The 18,402-nt window shown below is 41.4% G+C and overlaps 1 protein-coding gene across 1 annotated transcript in view; it reads left to right on the top strand.

The window, feature by feature from the left end:
- Positions 1-18,402, top strand: part of LOC128997177 (homeobox protein Nkx-2.4-like) — a 74,625-nt gene that overhangs the window by 31,821 nt on the left and 24,402 nt on the right. Inside the window, exons 2-3 of the mRNA XM_054422775.1 lie at positions 17,581-17,700; positions 17,843-17,988. Of these exons, the coding sequence (XP_054278750.1) occupies positions 17,581-17,700; positions 17,843-17,988 (266 nt within the window). The remainder of the gene's footprint in view (positions 1-17,580; positions 17,701-17,842; positions 17,989-18,402) is intronic.

Below are 18,402 nucleotides of genomic sequence, written 5' to 3'. Positions count from 1 at the left end.
CCATAGATAAAACTGGATAAAACATACTCCCTTAGTAGATTTGGCATCCTTATGGATCAGCTGAAATCAATTTTATCGTTAGTTATGTCCGGTGCCGCTAGGGGTGTGTTTTTGTTTACAATTGTTACTTGTTATTTCAGTTATTTAAAACCTCGTTTAACTAAATAAAACTAACTCGTCTTCTAGCTATAGGCCTATAACTAAACAAACAGTAATCATCAAATTAACCCTAAAATAATAGATACGAAATGTCATCGTAGTGTCGATACAGTAGCACCAATATGTACTTGACACATTTTACAGTGAGATGAGATGTATAGCCTACTCGTGTTGGTTAGTCTAATGCTTCGTATTGCTGTCGCGGGGGTGTGACGCGTGTGGCGGTGACACGTTTACACGCCGCGCGGCTGTGCCGGACAGCTGATTATCCCTGCCCGTTGTCGCGGCGTTCACGCACTATAAACCGCATTACCATATGATTCCCTGCAGCCCCATAACCTTTCATTTAATAAACCCCCGCCACACGCCACACGCCGGACTGCAGGAAATGATTGTCATATCAGATTGGAAATGATTGCTTGTTTGTTTGTTGACACCGATCGCCCTCGCCACTGCTCCGTGATGGTGTGTAGATCTGGCTGAGATTTTCACCACTTCTGTAGGACTGCTGTATTAAGTTGAATAAAGGAGTAAAAAATGACAGCTGTTCAAATATGTCTTGAATTTGCAATGCTTATTATACTGTGAGGCGCCCGCTAGAAGTCTGATGAAAATCGTAAACGTAATCCTAGGTCGATATGCACATCACGTTAAAGGTCTTTATTAGTGGTAGAATACAATGCCACAAATTTGAGCTCAAAATATTATCAGATGGGTAAAAAATGGCAGCCGTTATTCAAAGATTCAAAATGAAAGATTAAAGAAATATTTGACCGGCTGCCATTTTTGTTAGTTGTTCTAGCTGATGCTGATTATGCAGTACAGTATCGTAGTTGACATCTCATTGTTACACTGGTACTTATAGTACTCCATCGACAACCCATAACATTAGGCCTACCATCCTCCCCCCTAAGCTCCAATCAGCGTTACAGTAGTAGTTACCTCTGTTACCCACGGGCTTCACGTTTGACGTCATAAGTTAAAACTTGATTGATTGATTGGTTAAGTTAAGCTGAAATAAAAAAAAAACAGAATACAGTAATATAAACAAATAATCATTAAAGGTAATACAGTAAATTGAAATAATAACATACAAATAAGTACAGCTGAGGTATTTTTAACATTAGGTATATGGAAAGTTCCCTGTAGAAAGGTATTACGAAATTAAAAGGCAATTTATGAGATAATGGATAATTTGCGCAAGGTTTCTCGTCATGACGAACATTTTAAGCATATAGTTTATGGGGTGTGACTTTTACTTTCCTCAAAAGTTCATGGTTACTTTGGGATTTATAAAATGGATGCACTAGTCGATTTGTGAAACACATTCTGTCAATTTTCTAAAAGATTAATATTGGAAATTATGATATTGGGCTTGAGCGTGAATTTATTCCTATCAGAGCGTTGACAATAGGTTAACAACCCAAGCAGTAGGGTTATCAGAGGGGAACATTAAGCTAAGTTTTATGTTGTTTAAAATATGCATACAGTCATAGTCATACTATCACTGATTCCGGGAACAATTTTCAATCCACGCAAAATCTTATAGAGTATGCTCTCCTACGAAATTTTCATTCAAAATCCCAATTTTAGTAGTAGTTACCTCTGTTACCCACGGGCTTCACGTTTGACGTCATAAGTTAAAACTTGATTGATTGATTGGTTAAGTTAAGCTGAAATAAAAAAAAAACAGAATACAGTAATATAAACAAATAATCATTAAAGGTAATACAGTAAATTGAAATAATAACATACAAATAAGTACAGCTGAGGTATTTTTAACATTAGGTATATGGAAAGTTCCCTGTAGAAAGGTATTACGAAATTAAAAGGCAATTTATGAGATAATGGATAATTTGCGCAAGGTTTCTCGTCATGACGAACATTTTAAGCATATAGTTTATGGGGTGTGACTTTTACTTTCCTCAAAAGTTCATGGTTACTTTGGGATTTATAAAATGGATGCACTAGTCGATTTGTGAAACACATTCTGTCAATTTTCTAAAAGATTAATATTGGAAATTATGATATTGGGCTTGAGCGTGAATTTATTCCTATCAGAGCGTTGACAATAGGTTAACAACCCAAGCAGTAGGGTTATCAGAGGGGAACATTAAGCTAAGTTTTATGTTGTTTAAAATATGCATACAGTCATAGTCATACTATCACTGATTCCGGGAACAATTTTCAATCCACGCAAAATCTTATAGAGTATGCTCTCCTACGAAATTTTCATTCAAAATCCCAATTTTAAAAAGTTTCTGTTATCTTCAATAAGTTCAATAGCAGGCTATCTTTTTCGAAGACTCCACCTCAATCGGTTGGTCCTATTAAAATATAAGTCAAACTACAGCTTCCAGATCCAGCAGTTGATGTAGTGCTATGAGCAGCGAGTGCAGCTGGTCCAGTCTGGAGTTGAAAACGACCAAGCAATTATGTAAAGAAAATCCTTTAAACACTGCAGGGGTTAGAGCTTAGAGCTATCTTTCGTGTTTGTTACAGTACAAGCATCTTCAATACCCATGAGAGTCCGACATTTCTTTCTTGTAGCATGTAGCCTGTAGTTGTAACGTAGCAGGTTTGAGGAAGTTGGTCCTTGGGAATAATGTGTTATGGCACTCTTCTATACATCATAGATATCGAACTATTTATTAGGGCAGGATACAAAGTACCAGCGTAAATGAAAACCAGCCTACACTGTTATAGAACGTATTTTTCTAATGAAACGGTAAATATGTTAAGTTTTGATGTTATACAACATGTTCCAAATGTCGGAGTAAGAAAATCACTTAATTTAGTTGGTGACAAGGGATGCTTACTTTTAAGTCTATAAATAACTATCTTTTTACGACCACAGATTTCAAATATAGGCCTATGAGCTCAAAAAGTGTAGTATAAGTAAAACACTTTAAACTCTCTCTACATTATATGCATGGTGTGTATGCGAGACGTATGGGATGCTACTTGGGGATTCATTTCACTTGTGGGTTTTGTTTCAGATATAGACTATCCTCTTGGCCTCTTTACATTCAAGACTCACAATTTTCACATGAGCTGCTCAAGAATGTGAGGTCGCCGTGAACGTTTTCGTCAGTTTATTTATGCCTACTCGCAAAAACCACCAGCTCTCTAACAATCAAACATCCGGAGGAAAAGGCTTGACACAAGATTTAAGGAAATTAATTACTACTGTAACAACGTACAGTCTAAAGATGACTATTTTCATGAAATATGTCACATCTCATGATATTTTTATTTTACATACTTTAACTTTTTAGTTCAAAATCAACACATTTCCCCCTTTTCCCGGGGTACGTCCCCTCACCCAAAGCTTAGCATTTAAACATTCCTTAAAAACTTGGTCAACATTCTCAAAGAAGAACTTGAATTTTTCCAGAGAGAATTTATCTGGAGTTAAACACTGCCGTTATAACAGGTGTGATAAAATAATAAATAAGTTATGTGCATGAACATCATCATGCGAACCATGGCGTAGATTAGTAGATTTCATAAACGTGCTTGTTTTAAAACCACATTCAACCAACAGACAGCGTGTTTTACTGCCTACAGTAATACAGTATGTCTTAACCCAGATCACAACAATCGATCTGTACAAGGCTCAGCAATAAAGGTCAAAGAATAAAAGACGCATTACCCATTACGAGTAATGAATTTGTATACAATGGAGGGATCAATCAATCCCCTGATCGACTATTAAACGTCGGTTACTGGGTACCTGGTCGCATTGGCATTGTGTCCCGGGCTTTGTTTCTATTTAGCGGTTCAGGTCAGTAAATCAATGTGAGCGCCATGTGCAACTGTGGCGACGGCGGGCTCTGATTGGTGGACAACTCTCGCTCCTCATTGGCTGAGCTAATTGCCTCTGTCACCGACCCTCCCCCTCCGCTCACCCCTCCAGTCCCTGCGGCTGGGCTCTGGCTCTGGCTCTACCCCACGTTTTTATTCCGAAAACATAAAATTCTGACTGTATTTGTGACTTTGGAGGGCCTAAATTGGCGGATTGTGAATAAGCAATGACCCCCATTTCGTTCTATCGATTTTGCAAAATATTACTACAGTAGCCTATTTCATCCCCATTCGTTTTCATGAGGTCGAACTTAGGCCTACATTTCAGTAAACTGAGCGTTTTGGAGTTTGAGTTTTCAGTGGATATATCCATTTTCGGGCCCCCCTGAAAAGTATGTGTCAGATTGCTGATACAGTTTAATTACATACAAGCTGCTATACCCGTGCTTTGCAACGGGAAGAAAATGTGACCTACAGAGCTATTAAAGTGGTGCTGATGTGTGTTTTTTTTTATAATACAGCAACTCTATGATTTAGTTTGAAAATATAAACTGATTTAAAAGCGTAAACCTATTTACTTTCAAACCCATACTTTTGATGTTAATAGATCCATAAGAATATGACAACATACCTTAGTGTAGCAATAGCATCAATTGCTTCAAATTGATGCTTCATGAATGACATGTTTTACCATAATTCTTCAATTTTAGTCAAGCCTCTTCACATGTATCTTACTATATAAAATTAAAAAATTAATCTTTGAGCAATACTTTACAAAACGTATACAACCTCACTTTAAAACCAAACATAACCCTCCTCAGTCTTTAACAAACATCTTTTTCGAGTAAATAAACACCAGTTCATTGTACTGACCAGCTGTTTCATTAACTAAATTTACTGACCCTTTGGAAATCAGCCTGTGGGGCAGAGCCCTTAGGAAATTCGTCCATATCAATACTTTTCGGCAAATTACACACTCTAAGCTTTGATGTGCCATATGCCTATAATTTTATTTGGGAAATGACCTTAACCGTTTACATAAAATTTCATTGTACCACTTTAATAATATAATAGATGATCAAAAGAAACCCTTTTACGACACGGCGTTTTCCGTCGGGCGGAATGCAGCGCTACCGACCTAACTCGCTCTCTGTCATCCACAGCATTGAAATCCCCTACCGTAATCATTAAATAGATGATCATTGTAGGCTAGTGGATGAAGGATACAATTAAAGAAATGGTGTGATTGAAAAAAATATATGGTGAGCATAATTAATTTAACACTTTTGTTCAAATCCTCGGAATGACACCATCATTTTGCAGCATACCATAATTTTGTGAAAGCCCCATCCAGCTAGATTTTGATTCACCATACAGGCCACTTTCTTCCTCGTCGTCTACTTTTCTTCAAACGCAAATAGGTCAAAACTAATAAACAAGGGTCCAGGAGACTGATGATGGCCAAATGAACAAAGTTGTCAGCACTGGCACCCCCTACCACGGACATAATAAAAAAACCATCGGATTTCACTCAGCGGAAAACCTGGATAAAAGGGGCCTTTAGATTCCGCCCGACGATTTCGCCGGACCGAAAACGTCGTGCATTTAGGTCTACACCGGCACATTTAGTGCATTTAACAATGAATATAATCATAGGCTAGTTTTAAGTATTAACGAAGATCTGAGTAAAATTTATTAGTAAGTAGTAACAATTTAATTAAACAAGCCTGGTATTTAAAGGTAATAAAGAAATTCATTTACTTTTGCAAATGTGCAATCTTACTCTCATTGCTGTGAAACAGATGCACCCCATCATTCAACACATAAAATGTAGCCTACTGCACAGACACGGCAAAATATTTATCAGCATGTGATACAGTGTAGGCCTACTTCAGGCCAGGGTGTTTCATAATGAAGAGCTAGAGTTTGTTGAAGTCTACTCATCGATATAAAAGCGTTCTTATAACATTTTTTTTTGTTTGACAAGGGTCCTCCTTCATATTTCTCTTAGTAATTCCGTTTTACTATTTTTTTTTTGTCAGCCCAAAAAGCTTGAATGAGTTGTATATAAAGTCAATGGTTGTATTTAATCGAGGTTATATTTTGTTATAAATGCATTTTCCCGTCCACATAGGCCACACAGACTTGTTCTCACTCTCAAACTAGTTTGCAAATCTACCCACTATGACGCGTGTATTGATCTATAATATGCGGAGGTAAGTAATAAGTGGCAAGTCTTAAAACAAAAAAAAACCTTATCCGGAACAAACATTGCATGTAGCGTAGATAGGTAGAGATGCTACATTTTACTTTCTCAAATTTTTTATTATTCAAAGTAGGGGATGTTTGTGGCCAGCAACATAGTAGGGGGGTCTAGGCTTATTCGGTGCAGAGGATAACACTCTAAATGAGTGAACGTCCTATGTAGTAACCGTCTTGTACCAGTTCCACTGTTTCACTCATCAGTCAACGTAACAACAGAAGGGTGTGCTCTGCCCAAGCGCTGCCCGCTGGCGCTGGCCAAAACGGAACTAATTGAGCCCTCGAGAGCGGCTGCTGCTGTCGCGGCCAATGAATTTATCGTCGACCCGCAGCGCCCGGACCGCCCTGCACCCTCTTCAATCGACAGTTTATTACTTTATTGTTTGCTCGTGCGGATAATTTACTTTGTTTAGAAAGGTCGAAAGGTCCCTTAATGAAATGTTACCTCCTTCCACCGAAGATTTGTTATGGAAATCAGTCTTACGTACACAAACATTATCTGACATGGTATGACCCAAATAATTTTTAAATGTCTTGGTGAGCAAAGCCTCAGAATCAGAGTGAACTAGTCCATTGTCACGTGATGTGCATTTTGACCATGGTCTTAGTTTATTTTATGTTTTCAATGTACTTTTTTTTAGGTACAATGAGTATTTGACGAGTTTTATGAAATTTATTGAACTGCTAAATCTGTTTTATTTTTAGGACGCACCGTTCTGAGATTGAAATTTACCTTCCACCTTCGAGTTAACACTTTTAGAATATGCAAATACTAATTAAACCATTTAAATTACTTGATGTGACTAGAGAGCTATGAGTTGTCATTTACACCACTTGGTGTACGACTGCAGTGTCGGCTTACACCCCAATGCTTGTTCACACAGTGACACATTTCTTGCAGAGTGCGGAGTGAAGAAGCAATATCGATTTGTCAGCCACCGGTCCGCGCCCGCCCAACCCATCCAATACATTATTCAAATGCGCCACTTAAGCAATCATACGGCATTGTCTTGGGCGCATTCGTATGAATTTAATAGCGAGCCCAAGACGACAGAGGGAGCTCTCATGAATAGCGCGTTAAAAACATCCCCGCGTCTGGGCGTGCATTGATTGTGGGACGTGAGACGTGAGATAGCATTCGTCGTGTTATCAGTCACATCTCACCCTCGTCACACGTGCAACAAACCAAGGCCTACCAATGCAATATTTATTTTTAATTAGGTTGGTATCCGGTTGACGGGTGTTGGACGTTTCAATCACAGTGTATGTACATCATCAGTTCAGACTAAAGTTGTCACTACTTACTTGTGGTTTCCCAAAGATATGATCTGCTGTTATTTTTAACCCCCGACGTGTTCATATGATCGGATTGCTCCATCGTACCATCCTCCGATATGATTAAAGCACAGCTTCATCAGTCTAACCTTTTCGCCTAAGGCCTTACTCTGGAAATAGCATAAAGAGAGGAAACAAGATGAAGAAATAACTAAATTGTTAAATTACTTATCGCTAAACAGGTTTATTTCGCACCTCATCCATACGAATTTTACTATAGTGTTATTGCTTTATTTCCATAAGTCTATCTGCTAAGCCTGAGTGTGTTTTGTCTGGAACCATCGCTTGTTCATACATGATTACCTTTGAGAGAACACAGCAAACATAATCCTTACCATGCTTGACGCACGTGGCTACAAAGCATTTTAAACAATCAATGTTCAAAGTCAATTTAAATTTCCGTGTATTATTCTATCACTCGCCATCGTTCTTTTTTTTCTTAGGGAGAGGAGGGAAAATGCTTTTTACGCGCACAGGTAGCCAGCCTGTAGTGTGAGACTCCTGAAAATTATCAGACTACTCACTAAAAAACCCCCTCTACTCTGTTGGACACAGACCTGGAATTGTTTGTCACGTTACTTCAAGTCAGGCCAACATGTGACCTAAGCCCTCAGGGCTCGCACCGTTTCTGGCATTTAGATTCTTAATGACCTACACCTACGCATCCCGGTCAAGGTCGATCTTCTTGGCGCGGAGAATACCCTGGATATAATGTGACACACAGGTCCAATTGTCCTCACCCTCCGTCATAATCGGTATGACCGTGTCCACCGACAGCAGTCCTACTAACTGTTGAGCCTCCAGGCGGGGCCTTTCCCAGCGCTGGCAGTGGAAAAATGTATGTTCCACGTCATCGAGAATGCCTGGGCAGTATATGCAGTCGGGTGACACGGCTTTGCCCATCCTGAACATGTACGACCGGAAAAAGCCGTGTCCCGTCAGAAATTGGGTGAGGTAGAAGTCCACCTCTCCGTGCCGCCGATCCACCCAAGGTTGGACTTGCTGTATCAGTCGCCTGGTCCAGAGTCCCCGTGTCTCCTGTTCCCAGCCCTCCTGCCACAGCTGGTAGGTGCGGGTGCGTTCCTCTGTTCGTGCCTCGTCCTCCCCACGGCGCCGGTAAATTGCCTTTCTCTCTGCCGCCAAAAGTTTGACGGGGATGACTCCAGCAACCACCAGGACGGCGGGCTCGGACACTGTTCGGTAGGCAGATGCTACCCTCAGTGCTGCCTGACGCTGCACTCGGGCGAGCCGCATCCTGTATGCCTCCTTATTTAGTGCGTCTGCCCACACCTCCGCACCGTACAAGAGTACGGACTGGACCGAAGACATTAACAGCCTTCTACGACTGGACCGAGGCCCTCCGACGTTGGCCATCAACCGGCTAAGAGAAGAAACCACCCTAGCGGCCTTGTCCGCTGTAGGGAAGATCTGATCCCGCCAGCTAAGCTTGCTGTCTACCATGACCCCAAGATACTTGGCAGAACGAACAGTTTGAACCTCGACGGCTCCCACCCTCAACGGCACGATGGTGTCAATCCGTTTTTTTGTCAAAATCACGATCTCGGTTTTGCTCAGAGCAAGCGAGAGACCGTGGTCTGCCATCCATGCGTTTATGGTACGCATAACTCGGTTTAGCTTTAGCTGAGCCAGCTCAACGCTACGTGCAGCTATCAAAGCTGCAACGTCGTCTGCGTACCCAACCAAAACCGTTTCCTCAGGCATTTCAGACCTCAGAAGGCTGTCATAAGCGACGTTCCAGAGGTCTGGGCCGAGTATGGAACCTTGGGCAGATCGTTCTTTTTGTTGTATGGTGTGGAAATAGTAGTGATTGTAGTAGGTGAGTAGGTGCAACCTTTTGGCTTCAGTTAGAGACAGAGGTTGAGCAGTAATTAGTGACAGGTGACAGGACCACCCCTGGAGTGGCCAGTGACTTGCAGTCACACAGGACCTGGTCTGTGGTGGTCCTAAAACAACACAACTCTCGGCTACCGCGACTACCGGCCTCCGACCACCTACCCCGCCTACCTCAGTCCAAACACGCAGTAAAGAGACTTATTCGACAAAGAAATAAGCCCTAACAGAATAGTAGTTTACGCAACGATTGCGTTAAGTGAGTCTTTACGACACGAGTAGAAAATTTAAAATTTGCGTACACTACTTTACCTACGACCGTTTTTTAATTACTATCAATCTGGATTTAATTACTATAAGAGAGGTTATGTTTTCGTGTATTGTCATTGCCACTGATACTGAAAGTGATGCAACGACTTGTTGTATAATCAGCTGATTTCCTGTAATTACGTGTTTGTTAAACTTCGTTAAATATTACATTGCTAGCAGCATTCTTACCATAAATAATATTGTATCAGGTACAATTCGGCAAATATTTCATTTATTTTTGGACTTCCACCAACTTAATTAAGAATACGCGAGTATCAACATGAACAAGTCGGATCAACAATTAAATTGGTCAACTGATCAGCTGATCAGCTGATTAGTTGACGTTCGAAGCATTACAATTTTAATTCTTTTCTCTCAATACTTGAACCTCATTGGTCCGTTACCTGTGTGGATATGAGAAAACTATGCGGATATGAAAGTAAACAGCTGTAAAGTGAAACTTTTCAATTCTAAGAATTGGACTGAAATGGCTACTTTAAAAAACGGTCGTAGGTAATAGTTATTTGTGCAACTAGTGAGAAAAGTGAGCAATTGACTCACTCGAGAGAAATGCTTACTCACGAGCCGTAGGCGAGTGAGGAATGGTTTCTCGAGTGAGGCAATTGTACTTTGATCTCGAGTTGCACATTATACTTTTCCTACAGTTACCATAAAACAAATAAATTGGTGAAGAAACATAACCTATTTTTACACAGAAGTGAACTTTTAATGTAACATTTAATGTGAAGTGACAAATACAACAGTACAACAGCTGACCAGCTGATTTACAGCCAGTGCTGCCAACGTATTTCTCGCACAGACGACGTTGCCTGCATGTTACGCGCTCACTATTTCGTGCCTGGAGTTGCACGTTGCAAATCTGGAGTGAGACAAAGTAATTAGAGTGAGACAATGTTAACATTGTCTCACTGATGAGCGAATTGGCCACTTTGCTTTCTCAAATCAGTGAGAGAACATGTACATTGTTATGTAACTGTAGGAAAAATTTTTTTTATCAATTATCATTCTCAGTCTCAAAGTCAGTGAGACAATTTGAAATATTCCCCCAACCTCTTTCTGAGACATCGTAACCTAATTTATGGGCATTATTTTTGCAGACCTGAAAATACCACTGGTTATTGATTGCGATTTATAGTTGTCTACGCCTTAATCAAACCGAGTAGAGTAATTATTATTGGTCTTAGTCAGGGTAATCGAGTTGTTACAGCGCTCACCTTCAAATCTGAAGGTGGCTGGTTCGATGCAAAGCACGGAAGCCTATCTAGATGCTAGACCTAGATGCTATTTCACATTTTGGGCTATCAATTAAAGATCCGTTCTGAAAAAAGGTAGACGTAATAGTAACAAAGACCAGGAATTGGAATGTCCCCTTACAAAAATACAAAGGTCTAAAAAGAAGTTAAATAAAAAAGTAACAAATGTACCCTCTCAAAAACAAATAACTACCCATGTCCTTGGCCGTGTAGTCGCGTCACGTAGTTTATCCAGTCGGATGTTAGCCCAGCGTAGCGCGGGGGGAGCGCACAGATGGTCGACTCTTTGTGATCCCAATTTTACAACCGAGTGACTTAGAATTGAGCTCCTGTCAGACGCAAAATCTCTCCACCTTCCTCTCATCGAATTGTGGTTAGCTCCCTGTTAACAGCCAATCGTCGCCCAGCTCTGTTCAGTGCTCAGCTGTCATTGCCGCTCTGCTGTAGGCTACTGTTGTTACTGGTACACATAATAAAGACAGAGTCACTTTATTTTGTGTGTTTTGTTTTACGTGCTAAAAAGCATCAGTTCATATTTTTTGATGGTAGCCTATTGAACTGTACACCTCGTACAGTACCTGCACGTATGCCGCAATACAGCTTGAACTGCTATAGTGAACAACTGTCAAACGTGGCATGGTCGACGTGCCGACTGCTGACTGCCGTGCATGGTCCTCTCTTGTGTACACAACAGTCCCCAGATACCCTCGCCTGGATAAATACGCCCTATGTCTACGTTTGCAGCGTACAGCAGGTCCAGCATAGAAGCGAAAAATTAACGTTCACGGAAAGTGAGAAATAATGTCCTGCCATTAATGTACGGCACTTTTCCTTGTCCTAAAAAGATGTCAGCCGTCAAAATCGTGTAGCTAATCTAGTAATTTGGTTTATTACAGCTATTCATGATTGAACTAACTCTGTTTTTACTGACGATGGTTATTTATACAATCTTAACAGATGAATGATCTAACTGGGTAGCTGGTCGTAGATCAGAAGGTCGCCGATTTGATCCTGAGAAAATTCTGTAGCTTATAGATTTTTTGTTTTAAACTGGGTCCAGCTGTACTATTGATCATTAAGATTTTACTAAATGGATCTGTCTAATGAAACAGCTTAAGTGTGCGTCGCTGCCTCACATAATTGGTAATTGCTCATTGATTTATGAATATTACATTTTACTGATTATGATTGCCAATAAAATAGTCAATGATAAAATTGATTTGATCTAAAACCTTAAAGTATGTATAATTTTTAGAGATGCAAGCTGTATGTTTATTTGCTTTTCGATTTGATGCCAATGGTTTTTAGTTGTTGGTTCATCAGTGACTTGGAAAGAGTGATCTGAACATAACCATCACCCAGTTAACTTATACCGCCTTATTAAACATAATTATTGTTATTGGATTTAATGTACCAGTCATATGCTTTGTATATTGATTGGATTGAAAACATTTCGCCGTGGTCACACGAAAGCAAAATCCAAAAAACTTTCAAATTCAAATTTATTTATTCATGATATTATACACGTATGGCCTTGCCAAGCTTACAAACCTTGTCGGCGAGGACCAATAACTTCAAGAAGTGTCAAACAATAATTACAGTACTTTTTCTTTAGTTTTTTTCTAATTACAAAAATTATAAGTAATTAATTACTTTGACACACCTTTTCTCTCTTCACTCTTAAAAAATAACTCAGAAATATTTAAAAGTGTTAAGCTTGTAATAGGTTAACTAATAATAATAATATTAATAAAAGCTTAACCAGAAATAGCTTAGAATATTTTGGGTTATTATGATGAAGCCATTAAGCTCTCTTAAAAGCAAGTCAGTGAGGAAGGCTAATACTTATACGAAAAGTGTCTCAAAATTAGCTGTGTAGACCGTAGAGACGACCCTCGCAAATTCACTTTCACTATTAGCACTCTACCATCCCTCTCTCCTCACGCGCGCGTACAGATTGGCCAATGGTTTAAGGGTCTTTTCTAACATACAGATTGACCAAAGGTCCTAATGAGCAGGGGCAAAAAATGGGGGAGGAGCTTACAGCAGTGATGTGTCTGGGGGAGGAGCTAGTCTATTCAAGTAAACTGTTTGTTAACGTTTTCTTATCTTACCAGATACAGAGGTGGTCTCTTTAATGCTATTGAATATCGTAGAACCAACTTGTGTAGTTGAAAAAGCTGACTACATTTTTTAATTCATTTTATTTATAAATACTCATTAGGTTAACATTGGAATCTATGGAGCCATTGGGGCATAGCCCGAAATGATTTTTGGTATAAGAATACGACTAGATATGTTAATCGGGAATGTGAGCTATCTTCTTACCAAATTTCAACCCGATCCGACCAGTACCTAGTTAATGCGTGATTGGATATCAAACAAACGAACAGACTCACAAAATTTCACAATATTAGTACTACGATATATTGTAGTTTTTAAGGGTGAAAACATGATGTCTCATCATTTCTCTATTATTTTCATTGCGTGAGCGATCTCTTCAAGGAAACTTCAGAAAGATTAATACTAATGACACATACTATGAACACAAAAAATCTAACGTGAACCATTTTCTTCTTTACATTTTATACAAAACTAGCTGTTGTACCCGTGCCTTGCAACGGGAATAGGACACAAAATAGAAACATTTTAATCTTTACATCTGTTGCATATAATAGTTACACATCCGCAAACGCTTTTAGAAACAAAATTCAACTTTTATGGCCTAAATAGACCTCCCAAAAAATGTAATTTGTGTACTTGAAAAGAAATTGATAGTGAGTTAATAAGCAATTAGTTCGATTTTATAGCCTATTATTTGTATTAGATTACCGCACTGTTTAGTTTAAGCTACAGTTGAATGTAAAAACCTTATTTGTTTACTTAACAGTTTACATAAAACTTGGTGTTTTAAAAAGTAAAATTCGTCTCTTGAGCTTGGCCACCTCTGTGACTGGTAAGATTAGAAAACGTTAACAAACAGTTTACTTGAATAGACTAGCTCCTCCCCCAGACACATCACTGCTGTAAGCTCCTCCCCCATTTTTTCCCCCAGCTCATTAGGACCTTTGGTCAATCTGTATGTTAGAAACGACCCTTAAACCATTGGCCAATCTGTATGTGGCCCTCCTCACACCACAGAATGCATTGCTTGTAATGCCAAATGTAATAAACTCCCCTTTATTGACCGGTCAACTTCACTTCACTGTGAATTGCCTTCTAGCACTCAATATGGCTAGAACTACACATTCAAATTTTAAAGCTGTAGCCACTAGCCAGTTCAAAAGAATAAAAATAGCGCAATTGAATTCAGCCGCCGGCAGAGCTCGCTCGAAGGCTCGTCCAAACCGAAGCAGGAAAGCGGCGGGAGCGGGAAGGAGATGAGTGACGGCGGTAAGCTGCGCGCGCACTACGGCGGCACGGCACGGACGGGCGGGCGGCACGGCAATTTTTAAAAGTTAATAACATTGAATGTCATATGAGTGCGCCCACTACGGTGGTACGGCCCGCAACGGACGTTCGGCAGCTTCCGCCGTTTGTTAAAAAAGTCCGGGAGACAGAACTTTAGGACATTTCCGAGCTGCCGTGACGACCGTACCGCCCGTACCGACCGGGAGCACTGCACAGTGCACACCGAGCGGGCGGGCGGCACGGGACATCCGCCATTCTCAACTGATCTCTGTCAAAGTAGCAGTGTTTTCGTATGTTGTAAACATAGATGTTAGTAAGTTGATTTTTCTCGTTGAGAAATACCCAGAACTGTACAACATGCGACATCCGGAATATTTTAATAACGTTCGACGTGATAATAAATATGGGCAGAAATATGATCTATTATGAAACAATCAGGTAAGTTTCACACATAATCCTTCTACAAGATCAGGAAACAAGGTGTGGAACCCTCCAAAACTTAGTCTTTTCCTGTTTATGTGGTGTATCTAAAATCTTTGCTTGCACCTTCTTGTCTCCTCTTCCTCTGCTAATCTTGTTGCAACCTACTATCACCACTTTATCTACATCCATCTTTACTCACAATTTTTAGCTCGCAGACTGTCAACTGTCCTAAATTGCGGATGTGCGGATGTCCCGTCCCGTCCGTCCGTGCCGTGCCGCCCTAGTGCGCGCACCCCCTCTTAAAAATGCCATCCGTGCCGTACCGCCCGTCCGTGCCGTGCCGCCGTAGTGCGCGCGTAGCTGTGACCAGCGGCAGCGGTACGTGGCGGGAGGTAGCCCACAAGATGCACGGAGTAACCACACCGAAGCTGCAGGCAGCGGATAGCGGGACGACCCCTCAGTAGAATACAAATGATAATACGTTTGTAATGACATGTTTAATGTAAACAAAGCAGATCCCGATACATTTTAAATGGAAAATAGTTTCCTTATTTCTCGTTTTCTGGTAGATTTGGACGTAATGTGCTATTTTTCCCAACCCCCTTGGACCAAGACCTTTCATTTGAGCCCTCTCCCATCATCCTGCGAGCTGTCAAACTCTCACAATTTTGATAAATAATAATCGCTTACAGAATTAATAATATAGATTTATTTCACTGTTAAATCAATGTTTGCCTACAATTGCCTCAGTACTTCGGGGATGAAGTTTTGGTAGGAGAGAGTCAAGTAGTCAAGCAACTAAAGATAGGTTTGATGCTACAGCAACGGGGTATTAGTATACTTGTACAATCTTACTTGATTCGTCCATTTCTTTGCCGATATCCCCCCAGATTCGATCCTTCTTTATATTCTTGAAGTACTTATGATTCAAGTCATAAAGTACTGGATATAAATAAACATACTCAACCAACTGTTCAGCGATCAACGCGCTGGAATCGTCCTCAGACATCTTCGCTAACATCTCGACACCAAATGAGCCATGTACCCATGTTGTCCGCGGCGGTACGAGCGGGAAAATCCAACATGTTTCAAACCGGCGGGACGATCGAACAACGCTGCGGGACGGCGGCAGTTTACCGCTCTAGTATGGGTGCTCACATCTACCACTGTACTTTAAAATCCCGCGCGGGAATTCGTCGCTCCACCACCCCGCTCCCGCCGCTTCCCCGCTTCGGTTTGGACGAGCCTTCATGTAAATTCAGCCGTCTGCAGAGCTGTCTCATGTAAATTCAGCCGCCGGCAGAGCTCGCTCATGTAAATTCAGCCGCCGGCAGAGCTCGCTCATGTAAATTCAGCCGCCGGCAGAGCTCGCTCATGTAAATTCAGCCGCCGGCAGAGCTCGCTCATGTAAATTCAGCCGCCGGCAGAGCTCGCTCATGTAAATTCAGCCGTCTGCAGAGCTCGCTCATGTAAATTCAGCCGCCGGCAGAGCTCGCTCATGTAAATTCAGCCGTCTGCAGAGCTCGCTCATGTAAATTCAGCCGCCGGCAGAGCTCGCTCATGTAAATTCAGCCGCCGGCAGAGCTCGCTCATGTAAATTCAGCCGCCGGCAGAGCTCGCTCATGTAAATTCAGCCGTCTGCAGAGCTCGCTCATGTAAATTCAGCCGCCGGCAGAGCTCGCTCATGTAAATTCAGCCGTCTGCAGAGCTCGCTCATGTAAATTCAGCCGCCGGCAGAGCTCGCTCATGTAAATTCAGCCGCCGGCAGAGCTCGCTCATGTAAATTCAGCCGCCGGCAGAGCTCGCTCATGTAAATTCAGCCGCCGGCAGAGCTCGCTCATGTAAATTCAGCCGCCGGCAGAGCTTGCTCATGTAAATTCAGCCGCCGGCAGAGCTCGCTCATGTAAATTCAGCCACCGGCAGAGCTCGCTCATGCAAATCCAGCCTCCAGCAGAGCTCGCTCATGTAAATTCAGCCGCCGGCAGAGCTCGCTCATGTAAATTCAGCCGCCGGCAGAGCTCGCTCATGTAAATTCAGCCGCCGGCAGAGCTCGCTCATGTAAATTCAGCCACCGGCAGAGCTCGCTCATGCAAATCCAGCCGCCGGCAGAGCTCGCTCATGTAAATTATTCAATTACTGATTTCTGTCGAATACCAACATTTTACCAAACTAAACTGAAAGGGTAATTTATTTGGAGCTATAGCATCTTTATATTACATCAACCACAACCACAGACACAAGAACTACGGGAGAAATATTATCACTCTGTCATTGCCTCACTAACATGAGTGTCTAGTTAACTATGTACTTTAAAAACGGATGCAGCTAGTACATTATAGAAGGGATTTAAACCTCAGTATGAATTTTGAATGCTTGTAGGTAAAAGCTAACTGAGGCACGCGTTAACATATCATACAGTTTTTATTGATTGATCAACATTTTGACAGATTCTTTATCAAGTTAGATTTTCAAATACTTGCTTTTGACTTGAATCAAACGACAATTACTTGTCAATTGTATGTTGCAGTATCACGACTGATGGAGTCAGAGTCAACAGGCATAAACAATTGAACATGGTTCATGGTGTATGTTGTATGTTGCAGTATCACGACCTCGATGATCACGACTGATGGGGTCAGGGTCAGCAGGCATGAACATGGGCAACATGTCTGCACTATCCGCCTGTAGTGTAACAGACACCAAGCCTATGCAGTTCCCTTATATTCATGGTGTATGTTGTATGTTGCAGTATCACGACTGATGGGGTCAGGGTCAGCAGGCATGAACATGGGCAACATGTCTGCACTATCCGCCTGTAGTGTAACAGACACCAAGCCTATGCAGTTCCCTTATATTCATGGTGTATGTTGTATGTTGCAGTATCACGACTGATGGGGTCAGGGTCAGCAGGCATGAACATGGGCAACATGTCTGCACTATCCGCCTGTAGTGTAACAGACACCAAGCCTATGCAGTTCCCTCATATTCATGGTGTATGTTGTATGTTGCAGTATCACGACTGATGGGGTCAGGGTCAGCAGGCATGAACATGGGCAACATGTCTGCACTATCCGCCTGTAGTGTAACAGACACCAAGCCTATGCAGTTCCCTCTCACGCAAAGGAGAAAAAGAAGAGTCCTCTTTACCCAAGCTCAGGTAATTAACAAGAATCAATCTGTACTTCTAATAGATATATTTAATCATAATGATAACACAACGATCAATGTTCGAATGTCAGATATTACTTCCACTCCATACGGAACGACCTCTTCACAGCATCCCACCCATCGCCGGTAGCTGGTCGCTTCACAGGCCCAGTTCCCACCTGCGCCGAGCTGCTGTGTATCCCGCGAGTAGAATATGAAAGTAGAGTTGCAACCAGTTAACACCCAATGGCCGCGATTTTCTCCCGTCCTGTCACTCGTCTCTCGATCTCTCTTTTCTGCTCCAGCAGTTGGTATTATGCTATTGTTGTTGTTAGTATTGTTTGTCACCTAACGTTCGTACATCACTTATAACAGCTAACAGTAATTGAATAATGCAATAGAAGTACAGTACAACTTTAGAATG

Source organism: Macrosteles quadrilineatus, unplaced genomic scaffold (genome assembly GCF_028750875.1).
Source record: "Macrosteles quadrilineatus isolate MER2022 unplaced genomic scaffold, UCM_ALF_1.0 Scaffold_1__1_contigs__length_201487025, whole genome shotgun sequence".
NCBI classification, from domain to species: Eukaryota; Metazoa; Arthropoda; class Insecta; order Hemiptera; family Cicadellidae; genus Macrosteles; species Macrosteles quadrilineatus.
The sequence above is the reverse complement of the archived record's forward strand: the minus strand, read 5'-3'. Positions and strand labels throughout refer to the sequence as shown.